Raw genomic sequence first — 13,457 nt, forward strand, 5'->3', positions numbered from 1 at the left:
GGGGTCAGCTGAGCAGCCTGGGTCAACACTGCCTCCTGGTGTTCAGAGGGCAGCGCTGCACCTGAGCTACACCTGCTGCAGACAGCACCTGCAGTCGTGCTGCTGTAACCGCCTCCACTCTTCTGGTGTGAGGGTTTCCACCAGATTTCTGAACCTGGCTGCAGGGATTTGCTCCCAAAGAACAGGGGCCGAGGTCTGGCCAGACTGACCCTCTGGGGGGGCTATTGACCCGTGCTATACCTGGCAGTTTCATTATTTCCCCAAGCATGGCTGGGGTTGATTAGTTGGTTCACATAATATTAATTGGCAACCATTTTGATAAATGAGTATTTGTTTAGCTCATTAAGCAAAAATGCCAAAACTATTGAAATAATAATTAAAAAACTGTCTTAAAAAAAAGTCCCTCCACAAGATTAAACCTGTACTGAGCGGTTGCCCACTTTGCCCAGTTGGTAATCCAGTCCTGGCTGAGATCAGGACTCCAAACACAACTGGGAAAACCCTTTCTGTACGGACACAGCTTTGTGCAGGGGGGGTTTTGATAGACACAAAAACAAACTGATGTCACAAAGTCAGAACATTATCATCCAAAATATTTCTGTATGCTGCAGCATTTTGATTTCATGAATTCATCCAAGATAAAGACTCAGATCAGTGAATTTTTTCCTTAAAACTGTACTTAATCATACTCAAGGACATTTGGACAGGGTTCAGATCCTGCACAAGGTCTTAGCAGGAAAAACAAACTGTGACAGCAACAGATTTCAAACTGAAAGGTAAAAAGAAAACAGGCCACGAGTAAACATGACACGCTGCTACTGAACTTGTTCCGACAGACGGTAAAGAGTTTAAGACTTTTACAAGGATTAATTCAGAACACACACGACGCCTTTTTAGGCCTTTTATGGACCTCCAGACGTCCTGTAAAACAGTAACAGTATCAGCTGATTTATGGGCCGTGGTTTCCTGCGGGTCCTGTCTCGGTCACCTTGTCTGCTTTGTCCTCCTTTAACTCATGCAGGATGTTTTAAATCAATAGGCAGCACAACTGGGGAGACAAACCCAGAACAAATACTTTATTCACTACACTGATTATATACAATCTGAAACACGACTCATTCGTCCTTCTTCTCTGCTGCTTTCTGTAAGACGTCTTCACTCCTGAACCACAGGGCTTCGCTGGTGTGACTAGCAATGATGGCTCGCTCGATGAAAGGTCCTGAGGAGAGAAAAGGGAAGAACAGGGTCATCATTAAGGTCCAGACCGGCTTGTTTCAATGTGATTAAAGAGGGAGGAGAGGAATCTCAAAAACGTGTTTCCTAACAGATGAAGAAGAGTGGTGATGAGCTTCTGTAAAGCCAACAAAAATATTTTTACATTCAGCTAACATTTCTTTAAGGATGCTGCTCTTTCCCTCTGGTATTGGGGCATAAATTTAATTAATTAATTTAATTTCAACATTGATTAATCTATTATCACTTCTGGTTAATTGTAGCTCTAATTAAGTGATTGAGTAAAATGCTAATTTCATAAAGGTGTGAAACAAGAGACAAAACACCAACATTTTTGCATTTATCATCCTGTAACCGACATATTTTTTCCTTAAGAGACTAAAACTGTTTATCGAACCCATGAGTAAGAATTCTGTAGATTGAAACTGTATTTAAAGGTCCCATACATCACTCTTTTCCTGTGTTTTTTATTTGAAGTGCTGATTTCCATCACAAAAATATATTTGTGGTTTTTACATCTCCTCTCTCTGGAGCTCTGCTAACAACAGGTCAGTCAGCCAATCAGAGGAGAGGCTCTGAGTCTCTCTTCTAATTGGCTGACTGTTTTCTATACGATCCAATAAAAATACAGCAGATTTCAGGTAAACAGAGAAACCAAATCCTGCAAGGTTGGAAGGTGGGTCCAGGTGGGCGGGGCTTGGGGCATGGCTGAGAGCAGTGACTGCTTTGTTGTGACATCACAAAGTTCCAGAAGTCCTGACAATTCGTTTTAAGGCTCAGTTTCTGAATACAGGCTGTGTGCATTTCTCTGTGGACTGAGGCTTTGATACTTTCACAGTATTAATATAGAACCTAGACCTGCTTTATAATCACAAACACATGGACATCTACCTTTTGACTGGATGGGACCTTTAAATGTTGCAGAGTTATACGAAAATGCTGAAACTCTACATTTGAACTCAGGTCAGGGGTCAGTAGGTGACAACCACTGGAGCACTGTGTTGTTAAAGTTTGTTTGAGGAATATAAGAATTTTCTGTTTCCTAATTTCCATCTCATGTCAGAAAATACATGATCAAAGGCTCTGATCAGGCTTTTTCTCCCTCCCTGCTGCAGAGACACCTTTCGGTCAGTAAAAGCACTTGGAACCCAACTGATACTCGACCCCACCCAACACATTTACTGAATAAATTAAATTTCAAGGAGAAACTTCCATCATAACTGAAGTGAAGAAGACTGAACAATATCCAACGTCTACTATTAGGCCGCTGTCGTCCCAGTGAACCCGTCCACACACTGACATGGACCAGCTCTAAAACATGTGAGTTCTTTAGAGGATAAAACGGCCAGAGTCTCCCTGGAGAACAAAGCTGAATAGAATAAAATAAGGAGTTTGAAAACTTTTAACACACATAATACTGAGCATAAATTTGAATGAGATTATATTAAACAGATTCTTTCAATCTCTGTCGCCCACACATTCTCCGTCTCTCTTTCTTTTATTTGTAAACATAAATAAAAGCACAAACTCCCTGCAGTCTCTCTCCAGTTCTCTCTCGTACGTATTTCAGCATCGCTTCCCCTGTTGTCTTCTGTTTTCTGCATTCAGGTCTTTATTTATCAGCAAATAGTTGTGCCCCTGTCATGAATAATTCCTGTAAGACCCCTGGGATTTTACTTTCCCTCACCCACATGATGCATTTACGCTCTCTTTTCTCAAACTGTGAAGTTTCCTCTTGTTTCTGCTCACGGTGCAGCCATTAGCTTTTGTTCAAATGATGTTAATAGAAAAAAAACAATAAAAACAAAACTCAGCTCTTAACATAGCTGGATCTAGTTAACAGTAAGTATTCCACACATTCAAATCTTCTGATCCTTGACTTGTGGGTGCAAACGTAATTAAATTCTCGAGTCCATGTTAAACTGCTGCGTAATGTTTGCTGGCACAAACTCAAAGAGAGCTCTCTGCCGACAGAGTTCACAGGCGCCCAGGTGGCTCGGCTCAGCTCGACACGCCGCCTTCATCGCCAAAAGCTGCTCGCCAATGAAAATTACAGAGCGAGGAACGAGACACTGAGTGAGACGTTTCACTCTGTTCCTGTGGCACAGCCCGGCGGCTCAGCAGAGCGTTCACACTCTTAAAGGGGAAAAGTCCCTCAGGGATCATCATCAGACTACGACTGCACCACCCTCAAGTTTACTGTGAGCACATTTAAACAGAAGCATCTGCTGTGAGCAGTCACACACCTGCTGAAGGTTTCCTCTGGTCCGGAGCACGTTTCATCAGCAAGTTTCATCACTTCAGCCCAGTTAGTTTTCTTTTTTTAGTCCCTTTTCATTTGTTTGTTTGGTAATTAGCAAGACATCTCTCAATGTAAAGCTCCACATAGTCTAAAGGTAGATGTCCATGTGTTTGTGATTATAAAGCAGGTCTAGGTTCTATATTAATACTGTGAAAGTATCAAAGCCTCAGTCCACAGAGAAATGCACACAGCCTGTATTCAGAAACTGAGCCTTAAAGCCTGAAGTTGTCTTGTTATATTTTAGTCGTATCACTAGTGATACATTCACTGTTTGCTGTTGTTTATGGTGAATGATTTCACAAAAAAATGCGTGACACTGTCACTTTATGCTTCCTCAAATGCAGTGGAGATGAATACCAGAACCATATTAGTCTGAGATCGTGCATCATTTCTGTTTGCCTTCACACTCAGGTTTTAATCCTAGTCTGGAAGCTATTTGCCTAAAAATGTGGCGATATGAACACATTTTCCTGACACATAGCTTGCCACATTTTTCCTGCATGCTTCAAAACAGGCACCAGTTTCGTTCCCTGCCAGCTGTGGCAAACAGCTGCACTCTGACGACGGAATAACACCACAGACCACAGCACAAAACAACAGTAAACACATCTGAGAACAGCCTCAAACAAATGAAACCAGTGTGTAAACAGCCTTCAACCGGTTAGAGTTGATGTAAGACTTGATGAAAAATGGCTGTAAAACTAAGAGGAGAACCATTAGTTTTCTGCTGAGGAGACACATGTTTAAATGGCAACGTGGCCCTCGAGAGGGATTCAAGATGAATGGGAAAGTAAAGCGTTCTTGATGAGAAGTTCCAGGTTACAAAGGGCCACTGGTTTTAAAGCGTCCACAATCAGTGTTTCTGAAAGCTGTGCAGTTTACTTCAGTGGGCACACCGTTAATGACATTTTATTTAGCCAGCTCAGAATCAATTACTTCTTAGATCATTTAAACGCCTCGCTCTAATGAGGGTCCATTAGCAGATGATTACACTCTGCATCTTATTATTGAAGGGAAAGTGGAGAAAATGTAGAGAAATGAATGAACTCCTCTGACTCTGCTTCTCTGCTCAGTTCATATAAGCACTGGAGGGAGAACTGACTGCGTCACAAGAACAAACTGGAGCCATTTTCATTCTTCGACTAAAGAAATTGTGTATATTTTATATTTTATCTCTGAATGCCTGCTGTTCCCATTCCTTCCAGTACAATATGGAAATAAGCAGACCCTTGAAACTGTTGTGTGGTAGTGCAGTCTAAATGTAGACTGATTTGAAACCTCATAACAATAATGTAACTTTGACAAGAATGAATGAACGGAAAGCAGTGCAGTTGATGCCTGGGATGTAGGGTTAGGGTTTGGGTGAAAGCCAAAATTTTAAATCTCAATTCACTTAAGACCTAATATATGATACTATCACAATATTATTTTGATATAATGAAAAATATCATATATGGCGTAAAATATTGCAATATCCTATATTACTGAATATTGGTCCAAGCCTCCTGGAGCAGTTGACAAAGTACATCCAAAGGAGATTTTTAGTAAATCCATTCATGTGTTTAAAAAAAAGTCATAGCAGAGGGTCAGCTCTGTGTATTAAGGTCCCATCCAGTCTAAAGGTAGATGTCCATGTGTTTGTGATTATAAAGCAGGTCTAGGTTCTATATTAATACTGTGAAAGTATCAAAGCCTCAGTCCACAGAGAAATGCACACAGCCTGTATTCAGAAACTGAGCCTTAAAACCAGCCGTCAGGACTTCTGGAACTTTGTGATGTCACAACAAAGCAGTCACTGCCCTCAGCCACACCCCAAGCCCCGCCCACCTGGACCCACCATACAACCTTACAGGAGTTGGATTCTCTGAGTGTTTGCCTGAAATCTGCTATATCTTTTATTGGACCACTCAGAAAACAGCTAGCCAATCAGAAGAGGGGCTCAGATCCTCTCTTCTGATTGGCTGACTGACCTGTTGTTACTAGAGCTCCAGAGAGAAGATTGGTCCTTAAAACCACAAATATATCTCCTGGATATCAACACGTCAAACAAAACACAGGAGAAGAGTAAAATATGGGACCTTTAACTTATAAACATGTTCATTTAAAGTACAGAATCATAATTTCATTGGGAAACTGTCAGTTGACTCTTATCTGTCTGAAAACATGATTTGTTTTTCAATGAAACATCCCTGTGTTTGTCAGGATACAGTCTAGTAATTTCAGGAAACCTGACTGGACAGTCTGCACTTATTTGAGGAAATGCATCAGAAAAAAAAAAAAAACACCTGGCTGCTGTCTGCATCAGTCTACAGCTACAGAGCTGTAAACTGAACCAGAGAGGGAAATCAAACCAAAACCAGCCAGCAGACAAAAGCTGTCACCTTCTGAAGGCTTTTCCTCTCTAACAACCGTTGTAACAAATTAAAAAAAAAAATCAATCAACGATGTGCCATTTTATTCTGAAGGGCTGTCAGACATTGAGAGCTCATCAGTTGTTGACAGAAGGAGCAGCAGCCCTGGAGTGATTCTGTGTCAGTGGTTAAACTCTGGAGCTGTGGTTGATGGTTTTAGTGAACGTACCCATGTCGGCCGGCCGGTGGGAGCACACATCAGTCAGGATGGTCCGCAGGTTGGCCATGATGTGTTCTGTGGGCATGTCGAGCTGAGCGGAGGAGAAATACAGTCTTATTACAGTAACTTAAACAAAATGTCTTTTTATACCAGAATATCTTTTCCTGTCTTTGGCTGAAATGTTTGTTTCACCTCTACTGTCAACTGCGTGAAGTTTTACTCCCTGAATAAATACAACTACATTCATTATGTGCAGCCTGTGAACATGTGAACTTCAGTGTATTTAGCTCAGCTGGTGTTAGTCCTGGGAACAAAAACAGCTGTCGTCATGTTCCTTCTCATAAATGAGGAATTATTTTATGTTTTCTGCATTTCCTCATCACAAGGATGGTACAAAACATATTAAATCTAAGATTAGACTGAAAACTCTTCTACTGGCTTTTGGAAATTAAATTTACTTCATAATGGAAGTTGAAATGTAGTCGCACACACAGGGACCAAAAAAATGTTTATGACTATAAAAAAAAAATGCCTAAACACGCCCTAACATTTCCCACAGCCCTCCTCAGAGTGCACAGATGTAATGTTTCAGTTTCCTGTTGGGGAAACAAACTTATACATGTTTAATCAAGATTTTGCTTTTGGCTGATTTGAACATTTAAAATGTTGAACTGCCTCTTCCCAGGACAGTGAAGTAGCAGGTCCTGTTGACAGACAGCCTCTCACGTCTTTACACAGCTGTCACTGCTATTACAGCTGCAACTCATTATTATTTTAATTACCAATTAACCTGATTATCATCTAAATAACTGTCAAAAACCCAAAGAAACATTCAGGTAATATGATCTAAAACAAGGAAATCTTCATATTTGCGAAGGTGAAAACAGCATTTTCTGTGTCACTTAAACGATTAATTCATTATCAGAATAGTTGCAGATTATTTTACAACTAATCAATGAATCGCTGCAGCTCTAACTGTCATAATAATCACATCTCATGTATGGTTGTGACATACCATGGCGATCTGGGTCCTGACGTAGCAGTCGCTCTCCACCCTGTACTCATGACCCGTTTTAAACAACTCCAGCATCTTGGGAATGTTCATGCCAACGGAGCCTGGGAGTCATCAGAGAGAGGCGGAGAAGAAGTGATCAGCACGAGAAGAGAAAAGAGAAATAATCCTTGTTGTCACAGACTGATATAAAAACAGCTTTTACTGTTGTGAATAAAGCAGGTTTTAAACTGGAAGGACACAGCACAGTGACCCTCAGATTACCTCTCTTGCTCTTTGGAAACTTCTTCCTCAGTTTGTTTTTCAGCTGTAAAATCTTGGGCAGTATATCTGGAACTGCTATGTAGAAGTCTGCTGAAATCTCATCATCTAAAATCTAGAAATGAAAAAAAAAAAACAGATCAGATTAAGTTAAACTGAAAAGACGAGGTGCGAGGTTAATGACAGACACAAAAACAGAGGAAGAGTCTGAACTGTGGAATCTGATGTGTATGTGCACGAGAATCAACTTAATTCATCCTTCCTGTTTGATTTTCTGACAAATTTCACATTATCTGAATGATTTCAGCTGCCAGTAAATAAATGAACGGCTATCGGGCTTCTGACTCCTCTGCTTTTAAAAACCTGTCAGATCTTTATTAAAGCTGCTGCAAACTGCTAACTTTGTAGCAGCAGGTGCTAACTTGTGTAGATGCCTCTGCACACATGACTTCAGCCCGTGTTCAGACCTGGTGTTAACATCTGTCCTGAGTGATCCAATCACAGGTAGACAGCTCAAAGTTCAGGTGAAAATTTCAAATTTTCAAATTTTTTTTTATTTCAAATGGCTAAAATGTGATTTCATTAGATCTGTGTGCAGAGCATCGATTCACTCCACCCCTCCATGCCCTGCTCCCTCTCTCTCTCACACACACACTCACACACAAACACACTGACAATGGACCCGACAGTCGGATTGGCTAAAAAAAGTGAGATCCAATCACGAGTGGTCACTGAGATGCATGTGGAGACGCATTTTAAATGAGGTTGTGAAGAGACGAACTTCAAGCTGACCACTTGTGATCGGATCACTGAAGATGATGTTAACACCAGGTCTGAGCTGAGCTTCAGAGTAGATGAGATCCTGGTGAACCATTAGCTGATGGAGACTCAACATTAAAGGGAACTTTCCTTCACAACAAAACAAACTACAGTCTTGAAGATGAACAATGAAACATGTTAAGATTTGGAACAGTAAATTAGTATTTTTATTATTGTTAGTTTTAAGTCTATATTTTGTCCACCTTCTGGACGTAGCCAGTGAACTATTTCTAATGTTTGAAATTTCAAAATGGCCAAAATAAACACAAAAAAATCCTTCATACACTCTGCAGTCTCTCAACTTGACTCTGTGAGGAAAGAGTGACACAATTTAATTTATGATTTTTTTTTTTTTGTCTGTTTTGTTTTTGTCAATATGATGTGTTTGTGTACTTTGTCTTTTTATCTCATGTTTCACTGCTGTGCATCCAGTTGTTCTCTGGGGACAAGTAAAGGGATTGATTAATGGTTGAATTCAAGTCCTGTGTGACACAAACGCAGCGACGGGAAAAAGAAAAACAGTCTGAAGAACTACCACCGAGGTGCCTTTCCACTTTATCTACACTGACCACGTAGCAGAGGCAGCACATCAGCAGAACAGCTGCAGTCTTCTGTCAGTGTCTGTCCACACACAGTCTGCTGTAGACAAGGTTTGGATCAGGGATTTACAGCCTGAACTGCAGAGCTCAGAGGTGCGAGTGTGTCTGACACAGAGAATTAACTCTGCAGATCCTGTTCCCTTCAAAAATGTAATCGCAAACAGGACTGGATCATGTAGCTGAAAACAATATCACAATATTTATATTCTTCCAATATTGATATATATATATATATATATATATATATGATTGCAAACTGGGAGCTGATCTGAATCTACTGCAGGTAATACACTGACCGTAAATAATGTGTGTTGATTGTGTTTTCCTGATGTTGTGCAGGACTTTGGTCAGCTGTTTGCTATTTTTTAAACGTGTTCTATAAATAAATGTGATTTGAATTGATTTTGATTCGTTTAATGAAGAGAGAATAAAATAAACTCTGTCTGGACTTAAATACATGATGCACCTCTGTTGCACCAACTCACCGGCTGTATGAGCTCTGCTCCTCCAGCTAACATGGCTCCGCTCTCCTGGGCAACTTTAACTTGATTAGGATCCTGCAGAGAAAAAACACAAAAGACAGAGGCAACGTTACCCATTTCAATCTGATTCGGGTGTGTCAAAGTCTGGCAGATCGCACCAGTGTCATTCATTACGCTCATTAAAATGCACCCTTAAGTCACAGCCCCACAACCTGTGCTGCTTGACAGGAATATTAATCAAATTCTTCTCGCAGTGAAGGTTTCTGGGATCAAAACAACTCCTACCCGGGCCCATTCATTACATACAAGTGGGGTGACAAACTGAAGGTGCTGCTGCACATCTGAATCATGCTCGGACAATATTAAAACAATTCATCAACAACAGACATCAATTAGCTATGAAATTAAGATTCAGTGTGGCTGAAGGGGAGGAAAAGAAATGTAGTTTTTACCTCAGTGAAAACTAAAACTTTGTTCATGTCTGTCTTGAAGGGGTGAGGTAAGTGCACGGTGCTGACGAAGGCGTCGACTCTTCTCTGTTGGAAGAAAAACAAGTCAATTATTACAGTAATCAACATGTAACATGCTCCAGACAAATAAGAGGTCTGGGAGAAAACAGAAGAACTAGAATTACCGCCTCATGGTTGTCGTACATCCCTGTTTAGCCAGAGTCATATCAAATATTAACTATTAGTGTGAAATTTTGTCATAATTGCTGTGTGAAGTCTTGAATCAGAGCTAAAAAGTGTTTTGTGAGTTCACAGTGACCTTGACCTTTGACCTTTGGCCACCAAGACCTAATCAGTTCATCTTTGAGTTCCCTCACGGCATTACGGAGACACTACGTTCACAAGTCAAAAACCACGTTTTGTGAGGTCACCGTGACCTTGACCTTTGACCTTTGACAACCAAAATTTATTCAGTCCATCCTTGAGTCTAAGTGGACGTTTGAGCCAAATTTGAAGAAGTTCCTTCGAGGCGTTACTGAGATATTGTGCTCATGAGAATGTGACAGAGAGACGGACAATCCAAGAATAATATGCCTCCGTCTCTGACCGTCGCCGGGTGGAAACATAGAAAAAGAGGACGTCAATCACTGGTAATCAAGTATTAAATCTATTCCACCACAACTTTAATTCTTAATTTCTCTGGAGTGTATGGAATTCATTATGCATAGGAACATTGGTTTTGCAGAGTTCTGTGGAGACAGACTGATGAAACGCAGTGTGTCTCCTGTGGACCGTCTGGACCTCACAGCAGCTCCACAGTCCTGCGATGTGGAAACAAACTCACAAGGTTTTTAATTCCTCTGCATCGAGCTGCTTTTAGCCGAGTAACCAAAACTGCTCATGTTGCAAAGCTTGATGCTGTAAATATCACTCTGAGTTGTGGAGGCGAGGTGACAGCAGTAACAGCTAGAGTGGGAAAGTACCCAAAGAAAAAAGCTGAACAAGTTTGCCAAGTCTGTTAAAGTTAGTCTCTAACAGACACTTTGGCACCGATATCAGACATCCTCTTCTATTCTGAGCATCCAGAACCTGGGATGATGTGACAATTTCACTTCCTAACCTAAATGCATCTTATTTATTTGAGGACACCTCCACTCAGCTGCTTGTTTATTATGTAAACCAAGCTAAAACTAACCAGAATCAGAATACTTTATTGATGCTCAGGGGGAAATCAGGTTATGTTGCAGTTGCTCCCTCAAGAATGGAAATGTATCAGCGAAGAATAGAGAATAAGAAATAGGATTATATAGATAAAAAAATAAAATATAAAACATAAAACGTAAAATATGTCCTTATACTGTAATATACAAATTTACAGTATAAATATAAAAGCAATGTATTGTGTAATTACACAATTTAAGATTGCACTTAATAAATAGCAGGAGCAAATGCAACAGGCTGCAAGCACGTCGACAGATACAAGTAAGTCCTGCAATAAACTCCTCGTTCGTAACGTTCAGTGTTTGTTGAGACTGGTGTTGTGCTGCTGAACTGTACATGGACAAGTGTTCCTATCGTTTTGTTCACTCCGTTTAAGTCAGTGAGGATAGGCGAAATACCAATAACATCACTCCAGAGTTCTTGACTTGGACTTCAGTTCACTAACACGTGCAAAGAGAGCAGCTCCTGTGTCGATGCCGTTACCTTTTTCTCCAGTTTCATGTCTAGCTTCAGGTCGATGTACACAGGCTGACTGCGAGGAGCGAAGTCCAACACCTGGAACTTCTTCAGCAGGTCGATGGCGTCCAGTGCGGGGTAGACGGTCCTGGGGTAGTACCTCAGAATGTACACATCATCCACCGGTGTCCACGCCGTCTTGCCATAAGGCTTGTGTCTGTTTGTGTCATCGATCACCCTCTTCTCTTTCTTCTCCTCCTTCTCTGCCTCCTCTTTCTTGTCTTTCTTTAGTGTCCTGACAAACGATATGGGAGATGTTAAAATGAAAAACATTTGGTTCATTGGGCCTCTTCCTCTGTCAGGTCTTGATTTTATGGTTTATGACAAAACTTTTTATCTGCTCAGGCAACGACAAACCGGTTCTGCTGGCTAAATGTGCCAAACTGTTGGAGGGTGAAGACGAAAACCATCTCCAAAGACAGAAAAAGTGTCTGTATGAAAATCTTTTAAGTCGGGTTTTTGTTAAAGAGTTTGTAAACTTACCTGACAGCCGCAAAAGTCCTGACGGGGAGATTCCTCTGTGCAGTTTGTGAGACACCGGTGTAGATGGGACCGCTGGCGCTCAGCAGCTGCCTCTGACATCCTGCTAAAACTGGAAAAGAGAAAAAAAACATATCAGAGTTTTCTCTGATATTTTCTCTGATATTATAAAACACACTTGTTGTATTGGACATAGATGTTCATGTTATGCGATTTGCATGATACTGGAATAATTTGCTAACATTTGCCTGTGCTAATATTATTTTATCAAAGTGTCAGTGTGAGCTTGTTGATTTGCAAGACAAATGTGTGCTTTCCAAACCTGAAACCTGTCTGAACCTGTTCACAGAAGAAGGTCACATGCCCCCAGAGCTACTTTTAAATTTTAACTTACACCTCTGTTCATTATGAGCAATACATCTCGGGATGCCTGCAAGGATCTGTGGTAGGAAAAGCTGACTCATGTTGGTGTGGTTGTACATCTGTGTCTGTTACAGCTGCAATGACTGTGTGCAGGATGAAAAAGCCAATGAGGTGAATCGCTTTTTAATGGGAAAATCGCTGTGTTGTTGTGTTGGTAGTGGTGAGCAGACAGAGACTGATCATAGCTGTGTACCAGGGTTTAGTTGAGCTAATATGAAGATACAGTTTTCTGCATAAGTTCTGTTTGGTTCTTTAACTTCTATGTTCAACTGTGTGGATCTTCACAACACAGCAGCCCTGACATGGACCGTTTCCCCCGAAACTTCGTTCAGAAATCCGACGGTTAAAGACGACCTTACTTTTAAGCAAAGACACATATTATACAGTATTTAAATAATTTGATTGAATCATTCATATTAACTATTCAATTCGGCATAAACATAACCCACCAAACATAACTTAAATTTAACCAAATTAAAGTTCGCCGCCGCCCACCGCTACGTGTTTTAGCTCTAGGGACCGACGACTCCATCGAAAAACTGTTCATTTCGGTTAATTCAAGCTGCCTTGTTGCTTGTATTAATGCCGAATTCAACAAAAAACTCAATTATTGCGATATAATCACAAGCAACGTTGGTCCATTTGTGCAATTATTAAATACACAAGGACGCAGTAAGAATTACACATATTTGCGGTCTGTAGCCGTAAGAGAGCTAGCCGGAGACGAGGGCAAGCTAACAGGCTGCGACTGTTCCTCCCGTTAACGAAAAAGAAATTGAAGAATTGGTATTTATTTCTCTTAGCAAATACATGAACAGGTTTTATTGTCAGATGCAACAGAGCAGGGTTCACAAAAAAACAGCTGACCTTTCCACACAGTCCGCGTGCAAGTTGCCATGTCTGAATACCTGTGGTCCGTGTGGAAACAGCGATGCGCTCTGAACAGTTCCGCACCAGCGGCAAAACCATAGCTCCTTTCAGAAATGGATAATCTATAGTTACACTCTTTATAACTAGCATAATAATAAACAATATAAAGGTGGAATTGTTAGGGTCTGCTCTCATATTCGGGATATATTTTTTTTAATA

General features: G+C 40.8%; 1 protein-coding gene and 1 long non-coding RNA gene across 2 annotated transcripts in view; one reads left to right on the forward strand and one right to left on the reverse strand.

Annotated features, from left to right (window-relative positions):
• LOC139624680 (uncharacterized) overlaps positions 1–13,457 on the forward strand; it is a 146,048-nt gene that overhangs the window by 107,052 nt on the left and 25,539 nt on the right. The gene's annotated exons all lie outside the window — the stretch shown is intronic.
• Positions 1,062–13,357, reverse strand: mrpl1 (mitochondrial ribosomal protein L1). Its single transcript, XM_071483973.1, has 9 exons — positions 13,236–13,357; positions 11,949–12,057; positions 11,433–11,700; positions 9,732–9,815; positions 9,283–9,354; positions 7,383–7,494; positions 7,122–7,222; positions 6,116–6,197; positions 1,062–1,219 (listed from the first exon to the last, which is right to left on the reverse strand). Exons 1-9 carry the CDS (start codon positions 13,264–13,266, stop codon positions 1,116–1,118), a joined length of 963 nt encoding a protein of 320 aa, XP_071340074.1. The 5' UTR covers positions 13,267–13,357; the 3' UTR covers positions 1,062–1,115.

This window comes from Trachinotus anak, unplaced genomic scaffold, assembly GCF_046630095.1.
Source record: "Trachinotus anak isolate AG129_WGS33_773 ecotype Australia unplaced genomic scaffold, CSIRO_AGI_Tana_v1 ptg000008l, whole genome shotgun sequence".
In the NCBI taxonomy this organism is placed as follows: Eukaryota; Metazoa; Chordata; class Actinopteri; order Carangiformes; family Carangidae; genus Trachinotus; species Trachinotus anak.

Excerpts from the sequence above, each read along its gene's own strand:
- mrpl1 (XM_071483973.1), bottom strand. The coding sequence starts at position 13,266 with ATGGCAACTTGCACGCGGACTGTGTGGAAAG. Across the intron at positions 11,701-11,948 it reads AGGACTTTTGCGGCTGTCAG|GACACTAAAGAAAGACAAGA; the intron begins GTAAGTTTACAA and ends ATCGTTTGTCAG. Across the intron at positions 9,355-9,731 it reads AAGTTTTAGTTTTCACTGAG|GATCCTAATCAAGTTAAAGT; the intron begins GTAAAAACTACA and ends TTTTCTCTGCAG.